At 42.8% G+C, this 23,115-nt stretch overlaps 1 protein-coding gene across 11 annotated transcripts in view; it reads right to left on the reverse strand.

The window, feature by feature from the left end:
• The window catches only part of SERGEF (secretion regulating guanine nucleotide exchange factor), a 257,753-nt gene that overhangs the window by 92,263 nt on the left and 142,375 nt on the right, over window positions 1-23,115 (reverse strand). For 4 of the 11 annotated variants that reach the window (XM_039536448.1, XM_039536451.1, XM_039536455.1 and 1 more), the window contains exons 10-11: window positions 15,296-15,332; window positions 14,682-14,764 (exon numbers count right to left, since the gene is read on the reverse strand). In XM_039536448.1, the coding sequence (XP_039392382.1) occupies window positions 14,685-14,764; window positions 15,296-15,332 (117 nt within the window). In that variant the 3' untranslated portion in view covers window positions 14,682-14,684. Of the gene's footprint in view, window positions 1-8,299; window positions 8,413-9,347; window positions 9,435-10,252; window positions 10,293-14,681; window positions 14,765-15,295; window positions 15,333-23,115 lie in introns of those variants that run through there. The other 7 variants (XM_039536446.1, XM_039536456.1, XM_039536457.1 and 4 more) reach the window with 5 other exon arrangements.

Genomic DNA, 23,115 nt, shown 5'->3' on the forward strand with positions numbered 1-23,115 from the left:
ATCATTTAAGACAGAATCAATACATCATGGATAGCCTGCTGAATGTAATTACTTTGTAACGTGTGTGGAGGGGAGGGGAATCTAAGTCAGGATGGTGATTAAGCCAGGAAGAGAGTGCTACCTTTTATGGAAATGTAACAGAGGCAACTCCATATAAAACCTTTCTAAACACTAAATGTTTTTAAATCATTTGCAGATTGATGATTGCCTATGTGCCTCTTTGTGCATATATGTGGGACTATATGCTAGTTTTGAAAATCTCTCCTTATACTTACATTACACATACATTTTGCGTCTTACAGATTAAACGACACGGTAAAATCTTTACACATAGCATCAGACTCTCCTTTTCAATGAGTGTGTTATTTACTATGGTAAAGGTTGCAACAGAGCTGTCAGCATCTTTGTTTAATATGTTTGACTTGATTCCATTTTGGTTTCCTGGACTAGCGTGGATAGATTCTCCCCCTGCCTCCCCTCCCCCCGCCACCCCCAATAATTGTATTATTGCATGTTATAGGCTAAAAAGAGGGCATTCCAAAGCCTAGTCTACACTTGCCTTCTTTCCTCTCAAATTTCCCACTGTTAGAGCAGATTAAGGCCTAACCATCTATAAACACAATCAGGCTAACAAAGTACAGTAACTCCTCACTTAAAGTCGTCCCCGTTAACGTTGTTTCATTGTTACGCTGCTGTTCAATTAGGGAACATGCTCGTTTACAGTTATGCAATGCTCCCTTCTAACATCATTTGGCAACCGCCTGCTTTGTCCACTGCTTGCAGGAAGAGCAGCCTGTTGCAGCTAGCTGGTGGGGGCTTGTAATCATGGTGGACCGGCAGCCCCCATATCAGCTCCCCGCTTCCCTAAGTTCCCTGTGCTGCAGCCGCCCAGCAGGCTATCAATCAGCAGTTCAGCTGTCCCTCCCCCCACTGCCATCTGCTGCTCCTGCCCTCTGCCTTGGAGCTGCTCCCAGAGACTCCTGCTTGCTGTGAAGGGGGGGTGCTAATGTCAGGGTGTCCCCCTCCCCCCTGCTCCTGCACCCCGCTTACCCCTTCTCCATATAGAGCAGGGAAGGGACACAGATGGAGAGAGACAGAGAGAGCTTGGGGCAGCAGCTGCTGTCTCAACTTCCTGATCCACTTAAAAAGACAATGCACTTAAGAGTGGGTCAGCTTACTTAAAAGGGCAGTGTGCATCTCTCTCTCTCCCCCACACACAAGGTGTGTGTCTATCTCTGTCTGCTATGCTGTCCCCCTCCCTCTTGTTCATGCTGCCTTGATGAGAGGCTACATTAGCAACAGTGTGTTAACCCTTGAGGGCTCAGCCGAGTGCTAGTTCATCATTTAGCAGCAAGGCATTCCCTGGGAAATATCCCACCCTCTAACTTCACCACCTCAATCAAGCTTCACAATCATCATGGCTGTGAACAGTATTAAATTGTTTGTTTAAAATGTATATTGTGTGTATATCTATATAATATATCGTTTTTTGTCTGGTGAAAAAATTTTCCCTGGAACCTAACCCCCCCCCCCCGCCCCATTTACATTAATTCTTACGGGGAAATTGGATTCGCTTAACATCGTTTTGCTTAAAGTCGCATTTTTCAGGAACATAACTACAACGTCAAGCAAGGAGTTACTGTACTCAGGAGATAAAAGTTCCTCTCCATGCTGGTTAGAGAAACAGGGAGAGCAACAGCCAAACTGAACATAATTTGCAGCTGTAGTGTGGACACAGCTTTAAGGAGGCAAAAAAGTTAGTGGTACATTATACTTCCAGTTTTGTTTCCCCACCAGCTTCCCAAACTGTAGATGAGACAGAGGGTGAGAGGGAGAAGCAGAGATTGATGGAGTGAGCCGCTAAACAACACTTTAATGCATCCGACGAAGTGAGTATTCACCCGCGAAAGCTCATGCTCCAATACATCTGTTAGTCTATAAGGTGCCACAGGATTCTTTGCTGCTTTTACAGATCCAGACTAACACGGCTACCCCTCTGATACTTAACAGTTTAATAGTAACTTTCATCCCTCAAAGACTAAGGGAAAGAGCAGATTAGTGAAACAAGTCCCCATAAGAGCATAATTGCTTTTCTCTCTGCACCCCAAAAAGGATTGAAGTGCAAAAGAGAGTTCACAAAGCAAAGCTTGTACTAACTAAAGGCTAATTTTTAAAAATGGGCCAACTTCATCCCTTGCACAATTCCATTAAGATAGGTTTGGCCTGTTTTCCATATTCAGTTTTTGCAAGACCCTTACCTCCTAAGTCAGTTGGTTTTAGTGCTTTATTTTTATCCTGTAAGCTTGCTTCAGGCTTGCAAGCCTGATTAACTTTTATTTATTATTAAGCAAAGAGATCTTGCTTGCCAGCTGAGTCCTCCCCAGTTTCTTAGAGAGGTAATGATTTCCAGTACCTCCCTCCATTACTCATGGTTCAAAGTACTAGCTCCTGAAGTGGAAAGGAAATATCCTTGCCTCACAAGATGTTACAAATAGTGCTTCCTTGTTCCCAGAAGTTTCATGAAGAGAAATGTGAAGACAACAAACCCATCCTCTTCCTCAATATAAATACCTATCTACTGGTATGTGCATTTACAGCCTGCCCTGTGTATGGGTTGAAGTGTAAGTGCATTAAGAATGTAAAAATGGCCTTATTGGGTCAGACCAATAGTCCATCTAGCACAGTGGCCAATACCAGGTGTCCCAGAGGGAATGAGCAGAACAAACAATCATCAAGTGATCCATTCCCTGTCATCCACTCCCAGCTTCTGGCAAACAGAGGCTAGGGACACTCAGGAATGGTATTCCATCCCTGACCATCCTGGCTAATAGCCATTGATGAACCGATCTTCCATGAACTTATCTAGCTCTTTTTTGAACCCTATTATAATTTTGGCCTTCACAACATCCTCTGGCAAGGAGTTTCACAGGCTGACTATGTATTGTGTGAAGAAGTACTTCCTTTTATTTTAAACCTAATGCCTATTGATTTCATTGGGTTACCCGTAGTTCTTGTGTTATGTGAAGGAGTAAACAACATTTCCTTATTTACTTTCTCCACACAAGTCTCAGTTTTATAGACTTCTGTCATATCCCCTCTTAGTCATCTCTTTTCCAGGCTGAAAAGTCCCAGTCTTTTTAATCTCTCCTCATATGGAAGCTGTTCCATACCCCTAATCATTTTTATGCCCTTCTTATTGCCTCAGCAGTGTGACCAACTCTCATGATTTTATCACAAGACCATGATAATTGGTGATTTTCTTAAAGCTCCAGCTCTTAGAGGCATGTGATTATGTGAGAATATCAGCTTTCATTTAACAACAAAAAAAGCATGTCTGAAGAGAAAAGCTTGAAAATGTGACCAAAGTGCACCCTAAAGGTTCAAAAATTAAGGATGCAAATAAAAAAGGCACAAAAATATTTTTCTCTTATGGTTTTTGTGACCTAACCCATGAGTTTTGAAAGCTGGGGGTTGGTAATACTGCCTCAGAAGCAACTCAGTGAAGGAAGTTAGCCTCAGAGATGCCTTACCAGGAGCAAATTACTTACATTGAGCCAGTTTAGATAGGTTGGCTTGTGCCTGGGGGCCAAAGCCAAGATCATGCCCACTTTCCATCCTTCCTGCTCAGGAGGGGAGCAGCAGACACACAGTGCCTCCTTATTCCCAAGTATCTTGACCCAAGATCCATGGAGGTGGCACAGGGGCATAGAAGATCTTATTTTCCCTTATTGTCCTGTGCAGCCATGAAAACAGAGCTATAATATGACCCCTGAGAGGTCTACACAGACCATCCTAGGCCTATTTTCTAAATATGTGTACAGTGTCTTCTGTCCACCCACCCCCTTCAGGTATGATATTTCTTCTCCGTGATACAACAACAAGTGTAGATCTCTGGTGGTTAATATATACACAGAACCCAAAAGCCTTTAGCAAGGGTGCAAAAGATTAGGCTTTGCATTGTTGCTGATTAAGTTTTCTGATTATTTGTTGCTCAGCATTATAATATTAAAACCCTAATTTGCTGTACTTCCTAGTGCTTTCAGCCACTCTGCTGTCCTTGCGTTTTTGGTTCGGGGATTAATACTCTTGCATGCTCTAGGTAACTCACTGAACCCAGACTTCCCTTCTTCCATCCTCCTGCTAGTCAATTTTTTATAAAAAGACTTTTCTTCTCTGCTAACACACTTTTAATCTCTCTCTCTGCGAAGCCAGGATGACTGTTGCTCCCCCTTACTTACTTTCTTGAAAACTAAGGTAAATATGCTCCGTGTGCCAAGTGAATTTATTTCCAGTTGCCTTTAAATAAAGTAGTTCCACTTAATCCCTCTGTCTGAACTAAAACTGAAATAATAGAACTCACTTTCCTAAAACACAATGATTTTTCTCACTGGGTGCAGCTGTCTGATAATCAAAGGATCCTATATAACCATATAATAACTGCTGCTTTCAAATGGTCATGAGACTCCAAATCGCCCATAATTTCTCGGAACCAGCAACAACCAGGTAAACTAGCTTCTCCATCCTCAGTGGTACTTAGTGTGAGAAAGAACTCTGTCCTCGATCTATTTCAATTAAGCTTTTGCCTTGCCGCATTTTCAGCTGTTTGCTAGATGCTTCCAGCTCTCACATGATAGTTACCTTACCTAACCAATTTCAATTCCTAGTTCCAACTTGAGGGTTTCAACTATTACCAGAGGTTTATAAACTGCACTTACCTCCCCACCAAGCTTTTGCAGAATTCTAGACACAGCAGGATTCTCACCACCCATTGACATGATACCTTGGTCCCAAAAGCATCATCTAGGTTAATGCACAATAAAAACGCAACACCAGACACACTAAGAACCTGATATTGTGATGATACATAAAGTTCAATAAAATATGTTGACAACTATTGTGAACTTTTCCTCTACAGATAAACCCAATATGGTAATCCTTTAGAACCTGACAGAACAAGATTTTCAGAGTCCAAGTACACCTACACCTGCTAACTACATGAAGATTCAAGAGAGTTTAAGCAATCCGCTAAGCAACTCAATCAGTGCCTGTTTATATGCTAAATAATCTACATTTTAAAAAAGACGTACATTAAGAACCAGTTAATTTTTTAAGATGATCTATCTGGCAGGGAGTAGGAGGATTCTACTATTTGTATTACAGTGTTGTGGTGTGCACTGTAAAAACACATAAGAGTCAGTCCCTGATCCAAATGTCTCAATCTAAATTGACGAGTCACACAAAGGACAAAAGGGGAAACACAGAGAACTGACTTGCCAAGTTGATGGCAGAGCCTGGACTAGAACCCAAAGGTGAATTCCTGATCCCATTCCAGGCAACGGGAGTTTTGTCATTGACTTCAGTGGGGCCAGGATTTCACCCCAGTACCTAGACCACACTACTCAATATGGTGCCCTTTTTATATTAAGCATCCAGATGACCTCTCATTCTGTAGCATCTTCTCTTACTATAAACTCTGATACTAGACAACTGGTTGAGACAAGAATTCCCCTGATGCTGTCAGGGAATTCCCTTTTCAAATGCAGAAGTCAACAGTTTTATATCTGATCTGAACAGCCACAATATTAACTCGGTAAAATAGACTGGCAGCTTGTCTCTCAGTATCCCTTTGAAAAAGGCCCAAAGAAGTCAGTGTTAGTCTTTGTGAGTGTAACCTGCAAAAACACACACACACACACACACACACTTCAATTTCATTCTGATTTTCTATCCCAAAAGGGCAGTGATTAATGCGCCTGGAGCATTGAAAATACTCTATGGAATAGTAACCCAAATCCCACTCACATCAATGGGCATTTGAATCTCTGTGTTGTATGGGTAAGGCTAAATATCTAGGCATTCATAAAGCACCTGGTCACCATGGTATATCTAAGTGTGGAGTTCTTCAACATGTGCAGGCGCTGCCTTTCAGCCATGCTTTTCAGCCATTTACATTTTAAAGACCTCTTTAAAGCCACATAGACAGCTAAATGATATATAAGTAGCTCAGCCAGAGAGCAAATTTTGATAGCCAACATATAAACCCCTTAAAAATGACAACAACAATGGTTACTAGAAGCCCTGCCAGGTGCCCTTTAATAATCAGTGAATCTGATTAGTATTGCAATGAGAAGAGACAGCAGGCTGTAACATGACTCCATGTTGGTCTGCCAGGACACTCTTACAATAGAGACCTTAGACGCAGTGGGATTTTTCATGTATAATAAATAAAGTAATAGAATAGCAGGCTGAGCTCCTTGCTGAACACCCCTGCACTGTGTATGTTAAAGATTCCTCCAAATATTATGGTAGGATAAAAAGAAACAGAGAGAATTTATGATTTTCTTCTTGCGACCGCCTGCTGAGTCCCCAGGGACTGAATGTCAGACACATGACTACATCTGCAGCTTTGTAATGCTGCCGTGAACATCTAAATAACACTGTCAGCATAACATAGAGATCTGTCCGCCAGGCTGCCCCAGCCTCCCTTCCCTATTGGTGCTCACTCTGCCATAGAAATGTGTCTTTCATAATCTGTTATAACAACTCCTGGTCTGAAGCTCTTTACAATAATTTAGCTGGAATCATGGAGCTTATCTAAAAGAAATTGACCTTCTGGATTAAAGGGCAAAAGATTTCAATGTGAAAACCCTTCACTTTCGTTATTATAAAGATGAAGACTGCAGTGCTGTCGATGGCAGTTGTAAATGCTACAATTTCAAAGACTATGTCTGGGTTTGGATTCATATTTTTGCTCTCACTTATCCCCGACATGCATAGGCAGCAAGTGGCTAGAGTTAGAGTGGGTTCAGTCCCCCCAGCTCGATCAGATCAGATCAGCAGGCATAGCCCCGTAGCTTGGAGTGCCAGGGACAGGAGCGGGCAAGGCATTGTGGGTGCACATGTTATGGGACGCTGTGGCAGGCTCCCACAAAAGCCAATGGGCTGGAGTGGGGAACCGGTCAGACCCTCATGGGACAGGTGCCACTCTGCCTGCCTGCCTCCCTCTTGTGGGTATCCCCTGTCCATGTCCCTTTGGCAGCCAGAGCCCCACGGGAGGAGAGGATCAGGGGCCACTCAGACACTGAGCCAAGTGTGCATCCCCAGCCCAGGTCAAACCCCCACTCCATCTGGGGCCCCAGGGTGCAAGGCTGCCCCCATTCCCCACATTGACCCAGGTGGGTGTGCTGGAGAGGGGGTCTTGCCCTGCTGGATGCGCCAACACCAGAGCGCCTGCCTCGCTCGGATAGCTTCCTAGAGCCAAGGTAACTTGGAGGGGCTTCAAGTCTAGGACAGATGGGGTCTCTGTCTCCACTCCCTCCAGCCAGGAGGACTTAGGGGTAAATGGTGGCAGAGTGGCTGAGGCTGCTGTTGCAGTATTCCTGTCTGACCATGGCCTCCTGGCCCAACTCTTGGGCAGGAGCACAGGGTTAGAAGCCCAGGTCTGCCCCAAGGAGGGGCTGGAGGGAGTGCTAGGGAGAGGACCAACAGGGCGCTAAGAGGGCAGAGAGCTCAAGCAGGATCCCTGCACCATGCAGGGTACAGCTCCCACAGGTCTGCCCTTCCCAGAGAGTGTGCCCCTTGTCACTAAGGGTGAAGCTGGGCAGGGGCGCTGGGGAGGGGCACTGGGGGATTCAGGCTTCCCGAGGACACCCCAGGGAAAGGCTGGGACAAATCCAACCCCAGGCCCAGTTGGCAGGCCCTTTCCTCCTGGTGCTCCTCCCCACAAGGCTGCCAAGGGGCCTGCCCCAGAGCCATTCTGGGCCCCAGCTCTCACCACTGCAGCACACGGGACTGAGCCCAGCACAACAGCTGAGGGCCCTCGCCTCTTGGGCTTGTTTGGTTTCTTTGTCATCAGTTCACCTGCTCAGTGGCAGGAACTGGGTCCAGCCCAAAGGGGCAGCGAGCTCGTGGAGAGAGAAGGATCACCCCAAAAGGGAAGTGAACTGGGTGGAGATTTCAGAATCCACTGCTTTTGTCCTGTCCCATTTTCTTCCAGAAGCCAAGACCCAGGCTTTTCACAAGATAGCAAAGTGAGACCTTTCCCAGTAGATTTTGTACTATACTTCTGAAGTTACTGTGCAGTTTTCAGTTCAGTAAATTAATGGGGCCACCAATAATTTTGACAGAAAGATGTTTTTCTTCATTTGCTTGATAAAGCAGATTCTCTCATTAAATTCAAGAAAGTATGTACAATATTTTTTCCCATGCAACTGGATGATTTTCAGTCTCAGTGGGACCAGACAGCCTGTGTCTTGACATTTATGGGACTCTTTGAATTAAATTTGCAGATAACCATACAACCTTGACACAAATTGTACACTTATCCTGCAATCCAGTGAACATGGACAGGAAATGCCTCACTCTGGCAGTAGAGATAACTCTGATCCTTTTTCTGTAAGATACTACTGTACTCTGAAAAGTTAAGACACAGATTTTAAAAATTAGATGCACAAAAATGCAATCACAGTTGTATGTGCACAATGAATCTATTGAAAATGACTGGTTAGGCATCTGTTTGGGTTGGCAAATGGCCATTTGTGTATGCAACCATGGATGCACAAATTAGGTGCGCAATTAGACGTGACCAATTGTGAAAATCAGGCCCTCCAATATCACTGAACATTTTGCCTGATTAAAAAGTAGCTATCTTTCAGGAGACATGGAATCAAATCTTACTTTGCACAGAGATGAAAGAAGGTTTGGAGATCTTTTTATAAAAGATCTCCACTGGCCTCTTCTCCACAGAATTTTCCACCTGGATACCTCAACAGGTAACAACAGGAGCTGTAGCAGAGAAACTGCCAGGTTTTTTTTTTTAATCCCTGTGGCATCTGAACTAGCTCACAGTGGGTCTAGATGATATGGTGGTTAAAATGCCAGTGGTCACTGGCATCTTGTCTACATTAGACCTCCCACTTCTACTACTGGTGGAGCAGCACTGGAGGAAAATTTTAGGGGGAAAATGTCTATTGTAGACAAGGACTTAATCTCTAGTAGATAACCACAAAACCCACTGCAGAACTCAATGAGAGTTCAAGTCTTTGCTTGAGAGAGACTGAAGGACTGGGAATGTTGTTGTGCCACAGATCTTTTACACTGATAGAACTTAGTGGGAAAGCTGTATTGTGCCTTCCTCCACCACATCCAGCTCTCCTTAGTTTTATTGATCTTAACCTTTCCAGAGCACCATTTCATCTATACTTAAACTTTTCTTCAAGTCTGGTTTTCTGCTGGAAACATAGCTGCAATTTACTCTAGCAGAGGCTACAGTATTTTACTGTGTCAGCATAAAGAGGACCAGGGAGAAAATGTGTTCCACCCACATAGTCTTGTTTTAGTTGTGCGGCAACTAGTTTAGCTGTGCAGCAGTCCAGTACGAGTGACACTCAACGTCATCACACTCAGTGTCAGTAGTTCAAACACTGTGAATAACCCTACAAAAACAGATAACCAGTGAACGTTTGCAAGAGAAAGAACAGTTCAACAGAGCCAAATTCAGTTTCAATCTGTAGCATGTAATAAAAGGATCATAAATACTACTCTGATGGTTTGTGATGTCTTCCTATCCAGAACTCTGGAACTATTACAGAAGGGCCCACTCTAGATGGTCTACCCCACTTTGTAGAAGACCAAGTCATGCTGGGACTGGACTTTGGAGACCAGATCCAACTGGCATCAATTTCTGTAGCTCCAGTGATTTCATTTGCAATTCAACAGCTGAGGATTTGACCTGGAAGTTTAGTGAGTACTGTTTGACTATTCATCCTGTACAGCCATGGTCAATATACTCTTCCTATTTTATATACTTCAATATCAAGTCTTAGTACCTAGATTTAAAGAGCTCCTTCAACCTGGGAGTTAGCAGTATGCTTTTAAATCTGCTTTTTTAAAAAAAAATATTTTCCCTCCCACATCCTAAAATCTTGTTGTCTTACTTCCCTTCTTTCTAAAAGTCATATCTTTTATTAAAAGTATATAAATGAGGAAAGCTGATTTCTCCAAGAAGCAGACAAAACAAATGATATTATCCTTTAATGGATTCTGGGAAGCCAAAAATACTGTGATCTTATCTTTTAATGGATTGACCTGTTTATAACTCACTACACCAGGAGGATAAAGTAAAATTATAGAGGAGAGGAAGGAAAATTGGAGTGAAAACACATCATGTTTATGCTTACATTAGGAAAACTGTACAACTATTTAATAAAAGAGTTAAATATGTCAGGACCTGTTAATTTAATAAGACACCTACACTTCTTGGATGCTGGAGGCACTTCATCTTCAGACTTGTACTTCACAATGCAATAAAGACATGCATATGTTCACAACAACTTCACATTTACAAACTTATATTGCTTGATTATTCTACATCCCACATGTAGTATGTCAAGTGTTCTATTTCAGGATAATTATTCTCTTAGAAAACATATGTTTAGAACATAGCCCCACAGAGAGAAAAATCTGTAATACAGCTCTTCCTCACAAACACACAACTTAAAATCATGCTTCCATGTATAGAAGAAGTCTCAATATATAATTTTTTCATGGGTTTGAAGGTTTTAGTCCCCAATCCTTCAAATTTTAAGCCCATGTTTAGCATCATTACTGTGAACATGGTTGCATCATGCAAAGATCATGGCACGATCAATCATGACCTTAGATGCTACTGATCATATTTTCCTCAGTATCATAAGTTTAACACCTTCTCATACAAAGTTAAAATGCCATCTTTCATTGTGCTGGACAACTTTCTGTGAAAATTTCTTAACAAAACTGAAAATGTTTGAAGTGAGAGCATTTTAGAAATGCAAGACAGAAAGCTGTCCACTATTACAAATATAATTGTTCTGATCCATTCAAATTTCATGTCAAAATTTATCCTTGTTCAAGCAAAGGATCACATGAACATACAAAAATTCACAGCTGCATGATTTTAATGGCAAAACTCCATTTCATGAGATTCCTCCCCACACACACAAAAAACATCACTGGAAAAAAAGTTAGCATGAAAAAACTCACAATTTTCCACATCTTAGCTATTATTTCAAACTCCCAAGATTCAAATTAGTACATGATATGGCAAATCACAGTCTCTCATTTCTATTAATGTTAACTGTCACCTAATGACCAGATTAGAACAGAAGGTCTCCCCATTTACCCCACAACAACGGTGTGAGATTGGGTCCTTGAAGTCAATAGCCAAACTCCCATTGACTTTACTAGAAGAGTTGTCATAAACAGATAGTTAAGAGTTAATGCCTCTTTTACCTGTAAAGGGTTAAGAAGTTCACCTAGCCTAGCTGACACCTGACCAGAGGAACCAATGAGGGAACAAGATGTTTCAAAAGGAAGGAGGGAAGTTTCCTTTGTTTAGAGTCAGTTTCAGTTTCAGCCAGAGTGGAAAAGATCAAGGAACCAGCCTCTTATCAGAGTAGTAAGTTTTAGAAAGGAATAAATAGGTTTATGTTTATTTTCTTTTGTAACTTCTCTTTGTGCAATTAGGGGAATTATCAAATTGGGTATTCTTGTGTGTATTAAAGTTTTTGCCCAGGGGAACATCCTGTGTTTTAAATCTATTGTCTGTGAGATTAGCTGGTATGCTGTATCCCAGAGGGTTTTTTTTTCCTTTTCTTTTACCTTTCTTTTCTTTAATTAAAAGCCTTCTTTTTAAGAACCTGATTGATTTTTTCCCCTGTTTTTTTAGATCCAAGGGAATTAGATCTGGACTCACCAGGGAATTGGTGGAGGAGTCTCTCAAGACTACCCAGGGAGGGGAAGGTTTTGGGGGGAAAGAGAGTTTTCCAGGTACTCAGAAATCTGGATGGTGGCAGCGAGACCATATCTAAGCTGGTAGTTAAGCTTAGAGGTGTTCATGCAGGTCCCCACATCTGTACCCTAAAGTTCAGAGTGGGGGTGAGACCTATGACAAGGGTCTATGGCCTCAATTATACAAAAGATCCACTAAGTGCAAACAGTCCACCTGTGTAGATCTCTTTATAAGACTGGGGCCTATTAACAACCCTATAGGAGAGAAAAAAAAAACTTTAATGGAGGAAAAACAGGGAAGAAGTACATTAAATAAGTTACCCATGAAGAGGCACAAAAATCACACATGAAGATAGACTTTCCAAAGTAACATGGAAGGAAAATTAGCTGCCAAATAGACCTGTACAAGACAATTTGCACTATCAACAAGACTAGGAAGACCAATTTCTTCACTAAGTTTAAGAAATTAATTTTAAATGTATTTTCTGGGTCTCAAAGGAAATTATTTTGACTTAAAGGGAAGATACAAACAAAAACACACACCATGTGTGTTTGCATATAAAGTGTGTGTATGTATGCTTTCCAAATTGAAATTGCTTTAATATTCTAGGGTTTGGGGTTGTTTTTCATTTATATATTTCTTTTACTACAAAAAGTTTTACAGTTTTTTTATTAGAAATCCATGCAGTGTAAGTGTTTGCAAATTTACTAATAAAGCATAGATTATTTATCAATGCTCATTAAAGTCTCTGTTATAAATGCTATTGAAAAACTGTGCAATCAAATATACATATTATAGATTGTGAGATGTATATAACTAGTGAAAAGGCTGGCCATTTTGAACTAGCAACAAGTTATGAAAGGTTGGAAAAAATAATCTTTTCCACAAAATTCAACTTTTTTAAAAGTATTTTTTAAAAATTCACCTAACACATAGGTCATACCATAATGCTTTAAGTTTAAAAAACATTCAGCAACAAAATATTTCTGTTGTGATATGTCACAATAAAAATGTCCTTAACTTTATGCTCTGAGAACATTCCTACAGAAATCAGTGAGTGTACACATAGGGCATGAAATTAGATATGTATAAATCTTTGCACAATTGACATTAAATGTACTGCTAATTGTTTCAAGGATCTTTCTTTTGCCTGCATATTTATTTTTGAGATTATCTCTATGTGGCAGAAGATTATTTACTAGGAGGACATTGGGAGGGACAGGGAGAAAAGGTTTAAACCCAACACTTTGCTTTCACTTGCACTGGAGAAATCTGCTACTAGCTAAACTTTCAGTCCATAAATTCAGTGAGAAGGCCAATGTCAGTTTTCAAATTGCTAGCTGGCTTTCAACAGCACCTGTGTCCCTAATTAGCAAGGGCAATGGACAATGAACAACTGGGGGGGGGGAGAATATCTTCCCATAGTCAGTAGAATGAATCAAATTGAATAGTTCATAATAGGATTTATCATACAAGGGTAATCACTTATATGCTGCATACAAAATGTGCTCTGTAGATGGTTTATGAATCTACCAAGACTCCAACATGAAATAAATACCTCCTTGAAAATAGTACATGAATGTACATCACATATCAAATAGGCAATTTTCCAAGATATGCAGTAATGACTCCTGTGGAAGTGAGAGGGAGCTCAAGGGAGCTATTAGAGACATTCCATTCATTAGATGCAAAGGGGCAGTGTAAGGCATGGCACCCACTTCTCGCAAGCACCCCTTCTTGTCAGTTCTGCCTGCTGTCTTTAAATAGTCCTGGCCCTGGTATCTGGCTGTACCCCAAGGGCTTCCTCCCTGGAAGCAATGGTGTCGCCCTCTTGGTCTACTCTGGCTCCAGTCTCCAGCTGGGCCACTTAGTTCAGTTCCCCTTCTGGGATTTCTCACTGTCCAATTGTAGGCCAGTTCTGCATTGCCCTCTGCGGGGACCCAGGCCTACCAACTACTCCAGGTCCCAGCCACGTGCTTTCAGTTCCCTAGGCCACTTTCCCACAGCCCAACCTTCTCCCAGGCTTCACCTTACCTCAGGGCTCATCTAAGTTCAGGCCCAGCAGCCAGGCAGCAGCTCTTCCTTGCTGTCTGGTTCCCTGCCAGCACTGAGCTGTTCGTGGTGCTGCAGTTCCCTTTGGCCAGACAGGAGCACCACCCCTCTAGCACCAGCAAGGAACTGACTGTCTCTGCCTCTGCAGCTCCTTTTATAGGGCCCTCCTGTCCCCTGATTGGCTGGTTTCCCTGCAGCCTCTCTGATTGGCTGCTTGGAGGATTCCTCTACTGTTCCTTTCCTGGGGTGGGTATGGCAGGACACTGAGGCCTCCAGCAGGGGGCCTCTGGGCATAGTCCACCCCATCACAGGCACATAGACAGATAGGACTCAGAAAATCAGTTCATCCAAAGAATCCTTCTCTTTAAAAAAAAAAAAGTCTGTACTAAATAAAATGGACTGCTTGGGCCTAAAATGGATAAGTAGTAACCCTATTTTTGTAACACACACACAAAATATTTTCTGATAAAAACTATTATATTCATAGTCTATCTGGGTAACTACCAGACTTGCTCTGATTTTACAGGATATACAAGGATCTATGTTTGGATACTGGAGGCCATGACTCCCACTGATTCCTCATTTAGTGTCACAATTAGGCAAATTCCTTGTTTAACACCTTGAAGCCTGAACCAGTGGCCTAGTGGCTAGGACACTGGACTGGGACTCAGGTGCCCTGGGTTTAATTTGCAGCTCTGCTACTGGCCTACTGGGTGATCTTCAGTAAGTCACTTCTCCCCTCTCTGGGCCTCAGTTTCGCCATCACTAAAATGGGGATAATGATACTGACATCCTTTGTAAAAGCACTTCAACATCTACTGATGGAAATAGTGCTATATAAGAACTGGGTATTAATAATTACACATCATGAGGGTTCAGTCCCAGTGCACATCAGCAGGTATCCTGTGAAGTCAGTAGAAATCCAGGGTCTGATTATTTCTGGTCCTGGAAGACAGGATTATCTTTCCATTGGTGTTAGGCCTAGAACTTTTCACCATACTATAGGAGCAAGTAACGCTGGCTGTCATTTTAAACACTTTCAAAATTTCAACAAAAACTACAAGAATTTTTCTATTAAATATTTCACTTTAAATGTTTACCACTTTTTGACCAAGATTAGCTGCTCCTTTGAATTTGTGACTTCATGCTTTAATGGTTCAATTGTAAAATATGTCCTAGGACAACTGAAATTAATTTTGCTGTAACACTCATCAACTCCCCACTCTCCCTTTCTCTGTTGTCAGCAGGAACATTGAAAAGTGCTATCCAGGTATCATTATTACCAGTGCTTTTTATATTTCAGATTTCTTTTCTCACCAATACAGATAGATTGTTTCCTCCTTTCTGTTACCATATGCAGCTCTACCAAGCATTCTGTAATAATTCACTGTGTACATTTTCTTTTAATCTTGTGCTTCTTACAAATGAGGGTAAAAAAAGCAACCATAGCATTAGATATAAAATTAAGCTACTTACCAACTACTGCCAGATTATGCTCTGAGCCACATGCAATCTGCAAAAGAAATGTGAATGAATGAAAGAGACTCTGTGGACAAGTTTAAGTAGATACAGTACTAGGACAGAAACAACCACAACCATGACAGGAAATTAAAAATTAGGCTGAAAAACAATTGTGGTTGGTACAATGTAAAATTAAGTTTGAAGTACACTACTGTACATTTCTGAGAAAAGTTCATTAGTGGTCTCACTTCATTTGTTAATAAACAGCTGTCTACATTAAAAAAAGACAACCAAAATCACAATTGGTATTCTATCCTTTTTCATAAGGTAGACCGCAGATTTGCAAAGACTTTAATGTTATGCACTTATATCAATAGGGCTATTTGTGCACATAAACTAAACACAAGCAGGAGTCTTCTGGGGATCAGGGTCAAAGGGAGAAAGGTCAGGAATCAAACGGACAATGAAGATCTAATTTCCTTCTTACCCATTTACAGCTACTGATATTCCCTGAACATTGAGCATTCCATCATTGAGACTTATTAGAAAGGCTGTGTGGGGAAGCTTCCAGTGATTCTATCCCTCCAGTCCTCGTCTGGAGGAGAGGACATGTACTGCAAAGGATTTCATAATGCAGATTTCATAATGCTCCTTCCACCAGCATTAAACTCAGACTTTTTTTGTAATTTGTATAGTTTAAAGAGGGAGATAATGCAATTCTTTTTTTTAGCTTGCTTGTTCAAAGCAGCACCACAAACTAATCTGAAAGCAGCTAGTTTGGCTGAAATTTCCCCCCATGTCAATTTGAAATTAATTCTGTCCGGATGATCTGTGATAAAAATGTGATCTGTATTTTAAAAGGTTCCCCTCCACCACTCTCTCTCTTTTTTTCTGCCCTGGACTTTAAAGTCAGCAGAGACATGTACCCACAAAGCTTTTTTTAATTTTTGCTGCTATGAAGATGGAAAATGTGTGAGCTACTATCACACACAGCAGGGAATCTCAGTGACCAAGTTCCATATCCTAATTTAATCCCTAATAATTTAATACTCGTTCATTCAGTGGACCAAACCCACTGCAGGCAGGTAGGGCTACCTCCACATCCTTCTGGAATATTGACTGATGGCAGCAACCATCTATCAGACATCATGTGGACTTCACTATATAAAAGGTTCTTTTAATTACTTCCTTCTAGTTTTAATCCTTTGACCAAGTAAATCACTAGGAAAGGAACCCATACACCCAGTTCATAATAAATCTGGAAACTCACTGCTAATCTCTGAGGTTACTGAGCTAACTAAAATAAACTGCAATCAAGCTATACTCTTCTACTATTAAAAAAAAATATTTAAATAAGGATACTAGATTTATAGAGTTTTAAGGCCATAAGGGATCATTGTGATCATGTATTCTGAGCCCAGGCATTGCAAAGACCATAAGATTTCTCCAAGAGTTTCCTTCGTGAAACCCACAATTTTGGGTTGAGCTAGCATATGTCTATGACATCCAGTCTTGAATCATTGTGTTAGAAGTAAACGTTATGATCAAGGGTACTGAGTATGCAAAACAGCACTACGGTGACATGAAAACACCTTATTATTAGCTAACTGGTAGCTGAAAGCCCATGTTGCGGCAGTTGGGCCAAGTAATCCACCATAAGTGCAGTCTCCCTCATACAACCAATGAAACTGTTGCATGCAAATTAGCTGTAGAGTAACAGTGGTGTCTGGTTGAATTACCTCCGATATCACACTGGTCTCAGACTCTTGGCATTACATAGTGCGGCAAGGCACCTTCTTGGTCTCACCAGCCTCAGCTGTTTTAGCCCTGGTGAGACGAGCTTGGGGTAAAAAAGTCCCTCTTGGCTGCACAAGGGCAGTCCGTCCTTTTCTCAGCCAGTGTTTTGAGCATGTATTTCTCCCTTATGGGAGGGAATGCAGCCTCCCCTCTTGGAGAGGCTTGCTCCCTTGCTGCTACTCACCTACTGGTAGCTTGACTCCTCTATCTCCTCCCCTTCTCCCAACAGGGGAGGGTCTAAAAAGGTCTCAGGCAGCCCTTAGTTGTAATCAGCTGATCCTAATTGATCACAGGTAACTCCCTCTCAGCTGATCCTAATTGATCTCTGGTAACCCCTTCTCAGCTGAACCTGATTGACCTGTAGTCACCCCTCCTCAGCTGATAGGGAAGAGGGCCTTTTAACCTTCTGGGACTGTTTTCTAAACACACACACCCCCTGTAGCCGTCTGTCCCAAGTTTATCACAATAACTATTACCTTACTGTCACATGGGTGTAATTCATCAAGTCAAATGACCGAGAACTTAAAAATGGGATGGTAAAAGACCATGAATCCCAGTGATCACTGAACCTGGGTGATAGTCTGAACAATAAGCACTCTCAGCCACACTTGTAGCTGTTTCCATTAATTCACACTGACTCAGACATTCTAAGCTTCAGAGTGATGGACCATTCTGGAATCTTATTTCATAGAGGCTGTACTAATAAAATTGACAGCGGAGATTCAACAAATCTCCTCTGGTTTGAATGTATTGAGCCAAGAAATGGAAGCCTCTGGGGTTGGGAAAACTGCATAAGAAAAACAAATTGTTTTAAAATCCATCATACATTTTGACTGCTTGCATCCGAAGAAGTGGGTATTCACCCACGAAAGCTCATGCTGCAAAACGTCTGTTAGTCTATAAGGTGCCACAGGATTCTTTGCTGCTTCTACAGAACCAGACTAACACGGCTACCCCTCTGATATCATACATTTTGTGATGAATCTCATTTTCTGGAACAATTAACATATAAGGACTGAGAGAAAACAATGGCCTTGGAAGGGGATTAGTGAAGTAGCTGTAAAACTTCTATCTTGCAATGTTACAGCTACTCAGAGCTTCAAGCACTGGCACATTAAAATGCATAACATATCCCTGTATTACTGTACTCTTCACGCAACAGGGCCATACATTATAGCAGTACTGATTTTTAATGTGTTTTCATTGGCTAATGCAGCCCACCAATAATGTTGGGATTTAAACATTGATGCCATGGAAACAAGATCTGCACATGGAAATGCATGTGAAGATTGATGGGGAAAAAAAATCAAAACAGCAAATTCTGTCTCTTCACTGCATGATGAAAAATGGGATATTAAAGCTGCCGCTAATAAAATCAATGTGAAGCATGAGCTATCTAATCTCATATTCCTATACAAAGTATGCTGAACACAAACACTGTTTCAGATGGTTCTATGAAACAGGCTGTTCACCCCGCTTCTGTAGGTCTTGTATATTTAGAGCTAATGGCCCCACTGGAAATGCCGTGTGTTCGAAACAGAACATGCTGTTTAGAATGTGTGACATCTCCACTAAAGAGGCATTTTGTTCCAATACCTAATAACAACAATTATCCAGTCTGCAACTCTGACAGATAAATAAAGCAAGCTGGTGATCACTCACTGTTTTGTAATCCACTCATACTACTGTCACCAACAGCAGCACTCTGAGAATCTCTGCCTACACTACACAGCCATCCACTACCTCATTTACCAGAGTTTATGGGAATCTGCCACAATGGAAGGCAGCAGCAGAAACAGAGTTCACTGCATTATAGGCCTTGTCTACTGTGGTAATTTGCCCCTATTATAGCCATTGGTGACCAGCCACTTGTGTCGCTGCACCAGTGCAATCTCCTAATGCATATGAGACAACTCATTATAAGCAATAATTTACACCAGTGCCACTTTTTTCAAGCCGGGGAAAGCTGCACTGGTGGAAACAGCCATTGTGCTACCAATCGCTGTAATTGAGGTAAGTCCCTTGCATAGACTAGGCTATTGGCAGTCACCCTTATTCGCTCTCACTAGCACAGGGCAGAGACATGGCAACCCTGGTAGCAGCAGCAGTCTCCGTGCACCCAACAGGAGAGCACAGGATGTTTGCACTGCTGCCTACCCCAGGGTGATGTCACTTTAAAATGTAGCCTGGATTCCACTAGGAGCCCCGCTGGGAAAATCTTCCTAAGGGATTCTCTGAATCAGTGCATCCTCAGGCGCCATGGCCATATCCCTGTCTCTCACTGAAGGCTGTGCCGGCCTCTTCAGAACCCCTGCTAGACTGGACATTTTGCTTCACTCTAAGAGAAGACAGCATAACCCAGAGGTGAACCAAGGCTCCTGTCTGCTTTAACTTGAAGTTCAGGTTAATCTTGTGGGCATCCCAGATGGCATGTCAGCCTCTTAAAATATAACCCTCCCACCCTAAATTAGACAATAATCACCCAACATAAAAAAGTATTAGTAGGCGTCAGAATTGGTAGGATGAGGTGCCAGCAAAGGAGAATGGGATTACCACAGACATAATGAACACTTATATTAGGTGCAACTAATTCAGCAATGACTATAGTTTTGTAACACAATGCTGGTATGTACTGCAACAGCCATCATTTTCTATCTACCTGGCCTTTTTTCTGTGTCGCAGAAGAAATTAAACTCTAGCAGACATCTGTATGTTCCTAGAGGATAGATAAATATGTTGAAATCAAGAATATTTGGAGCTTCTGCATGCAATATTGTTTTCCAGTTGGGCAATTATGTTATGCTGTATATTTAAACACACATCAAAAGTTACAATTCTTAACAGAGAGTCAGAATCAATCTCTAGCAGTTATTGAAGCCCTTTGGAATAACAAACAATGCAACCCCCTTCAAATTAAAATTGCTCCTCTACTAAAAAAAAACAGAGTGTTTTAGTAGTTGTTCACATGCGTATAAACGTATTTTAATCTCTCTATATCATAAAGATTTCAAAGCAATACACAAACAGCTAATCAAGGCTCACAATAAACCTTTGAGACAAGGAAAGGCATTTCCAATGGAAACTGCAGAAGCAACTAGATGGAACCTAACTATTCAAGCTAAAATGTAGCTGACTCCTCAGTGTTAACACCAATAACTCTTATTAAACAAGCCTTGAGATCTTTAATAGTCACACTCAATCAGGTCTCCTGCTCTACATCCAACTGAAAGACATCAGCAGCACAGTGGCCCCTTAACCCAGACAGCAAGCTAACACCACCACATCCTATAGCATTTTGTGTTACTTGGGGTATGTCTACACTACAGGATTATTCCGATTTTACAGAAACTGGTTTTTTAAAACAGATTGTATAAAGTCAAGGGCATGCAGCCACACTGAGCACATTAATTCGGCGGTGTGCGTCCATGTACCGAGGCTAGTGTCGATTTCCGGAGCGTTGCACTGTGGGTAGCTATCCCACAGCTATCCCATAGTTCCCGCAGTCTCCCCCACCCATTGGAATTCTGGGTTGAGATCCCAGTGCCCGATGGGACAAAAAACATTGTCGCGGGTGGTTCTGGGTACAGCCTCACCCCTCCCTCCGTGCAAGTAGCAGACAATTGTTTCGCGCATTTCTCCTGGGTGAACCGTGCAGACGCCATAGCACAGCAAGCATGGAGCCTGCTCAGCTCAAGACAGCGATCATGGACGTTGTAAACACCTCGTGCATTCTCGTGCAGTCTATGCTGAACCAGGACTTGCAAAACCAGGCAAGGAGGAGGCGGCTACGGCAGCGCGGCGACGAAAGCGACGAGGACACAGAATTCTCTCAAACCGCGGGCCCCTGCGCTTTGGAGATCATGCTGGTAATGGGGCAGGTTCTAGCCATGGAATGCCGATTTTGGGCCCGGGAAACAAGCACAGACTGGTGGGACCGCATAGTGTTGCAGGTGTGGGACGATTCCCAGTGGCTGCGAAACTTTCTCATGCATAAGGGCACTTTCATGGAACTTTGTGACTTGCTTTCCCCTGCCCTGAAGCGCCTGAATACCAAGATGAGAGCAGCCCTCACAGTTGAGAAGCGAGTGGCGATAGCCCTCTGGAAGCTTGCAATGCCAGACAGCTACTGGTCAGTCGGGAATCAATTTGGAGTGGGCAAATCTACTGTGGGGGCTGCTGTGATGCAAGTAGCCAAAGCAATCATTAAGCTGCTGCTACGAAAGGTTGTGACTCTGGGAAATGTGCAGGTCATAGTGGATGGCTTTGCTGCAATGGGATTCCCTAACTGTGGTGGGGCGATAGATGGAACCCATATCCCTATCTTGGCACCGGAGCACCAGGGCACCCAGTACATAAACCGCAAGGGGTACTTTTCCATGGTGCTGCAAGCACTGGTGGATCACAAGGGACGTTTCACCAACATCCACGTGGGATGGCCGGGAAGGGTTCATGATGCTCGCATCTTCAGGAACACTACTCTGTTTAAACGGCTGCAGCAAGGGAATTACTTCCCAGGCCAGAAAATAACAGTTGGGGATGTTGAAATGCCTGTCGTTATCCTGGGGGACCCAGCCTACCCCTTGATGCCATGGCTCATGAAGCCATACACAGGCAGCCTGGACAGTGGTCAGGAGTCGTTCAACTACAGGCTGAGTAAGTGCAGAATGCTGGTAGAATATGCATTTGGCCATTTAAAGGCGCGCTGGCGCACATTACTGACTCGCTCAGACCTCAGCCAAACCAATGTCCCCTTTGTTATTGCTGCTTGCTGTGTGCTCCACAATCTCTGTGAGAGTAAGGGGGAGACCTTTATGGCGGGGTGGGAGGCTGAGGCAAATCACCTGGCCGCTGATTACGCGCAGCCAGACACCAGGGCGATTAGAAGAGCGCACCAGGAAGCGGTGCGCATCAGAGAAGCTTTGAAAACCAGTTTCATCACGGGCCAGGGTACAGTGTGACTGTTGTGTTTGTTTCTCCTTGATGATCCTCCCCCCTTGATTGACTCATTCCCTGTAAGCCACCCACCCTCCCCCTTCGATTACCGCTTGCTTCCTAAGGAAATAAAGTCACTCTCATTTAAAAATCATGTATTCTTTATTAATTAATTATAAAAAGAGGGAGAGAACTGACAAGGTAGCCCGGGTGGGGTTTGGGAGGAGGATAGGAGGGAAGGAAAAGGCCACTAAAAAAAATTCAAAATAATGACAGCCTTTTGGTTGAGCTGTCCACTGGGGTGGAATGGGCGGGTGCATGGAGCCTCCCCCCAAGCGTTCTTAGTCGTCTGGTGGGTGAGGAGGCTAAGGAACATGGTGAGGGGGGAGGGTGGTTATACAGGGGCTGCAGCGGCACTCTGTGATCCTGCTGCCGTTCCTGAAGCTCCACCAGATGCCGGAGCATGTCAGTTTGATCACGCAGCAGCCCCAGAGTTGCATCCCGCCACTGCTGATCTTCCTGCTGACACCTCTGATCTTCCTGCTGACACCTCTCCTCACGTTCGTCCCTCCTGTCCTCACGTTCGTCCCTCCTGTCCTCACGTTCGTCCCTCCTGTCCTCACGGCCACTGGCATCTTTCCTGTACTTTGATACCACGTCCTTCCACTCATTCAGATGAGTTCTTTCATTGCGGGTCACTTCCATGATTTCCGAGAACATTTCGTCTCACATCTTTTTTTTCCGCCGCCTTACCTGAGATAGCCTTCAGGACAGAGGAGGGAGACTTGAAAAATTTGCAGCTGCAGGAGGGAGGGAAAAAAGGGAGAGAAGTATTTTAAAAGGTACATTTTACAGAACAATGGTTATACTCTTTCACGGTGAACAACAATATTCACCTTGAATAGCACATGTGATCTCACTACAAGTTTGCATTTTGCATCTTAATATTGAGTACCTGTGGTTTTGGTGTTAGAGATCACAGACACAGGTCCGGGCATCAGAATTCGGCTTGCATGCGGCCATGGTAAGCCATTGTCTTTTGGCTTCTGCAGCCTTCATATATTCAGCGCCCTCCTTTCCCAAATAGCAAGCAAAGCCCGTTGAGT

The sequence above is a fragment of the Mauremys reevesii genome, linkage group 4 (genome assembly GCF_016161935.1).
Source record: "Mauremys reevesii isolate NIE-2019 linkage group 4, ASM1616193v1, whole genome shotgun sequence".
NCBI lineage: Eukaryota > Metazoa > Chordata > Testudines > Geoemydidae > Mauremys > Mauremys reevesii.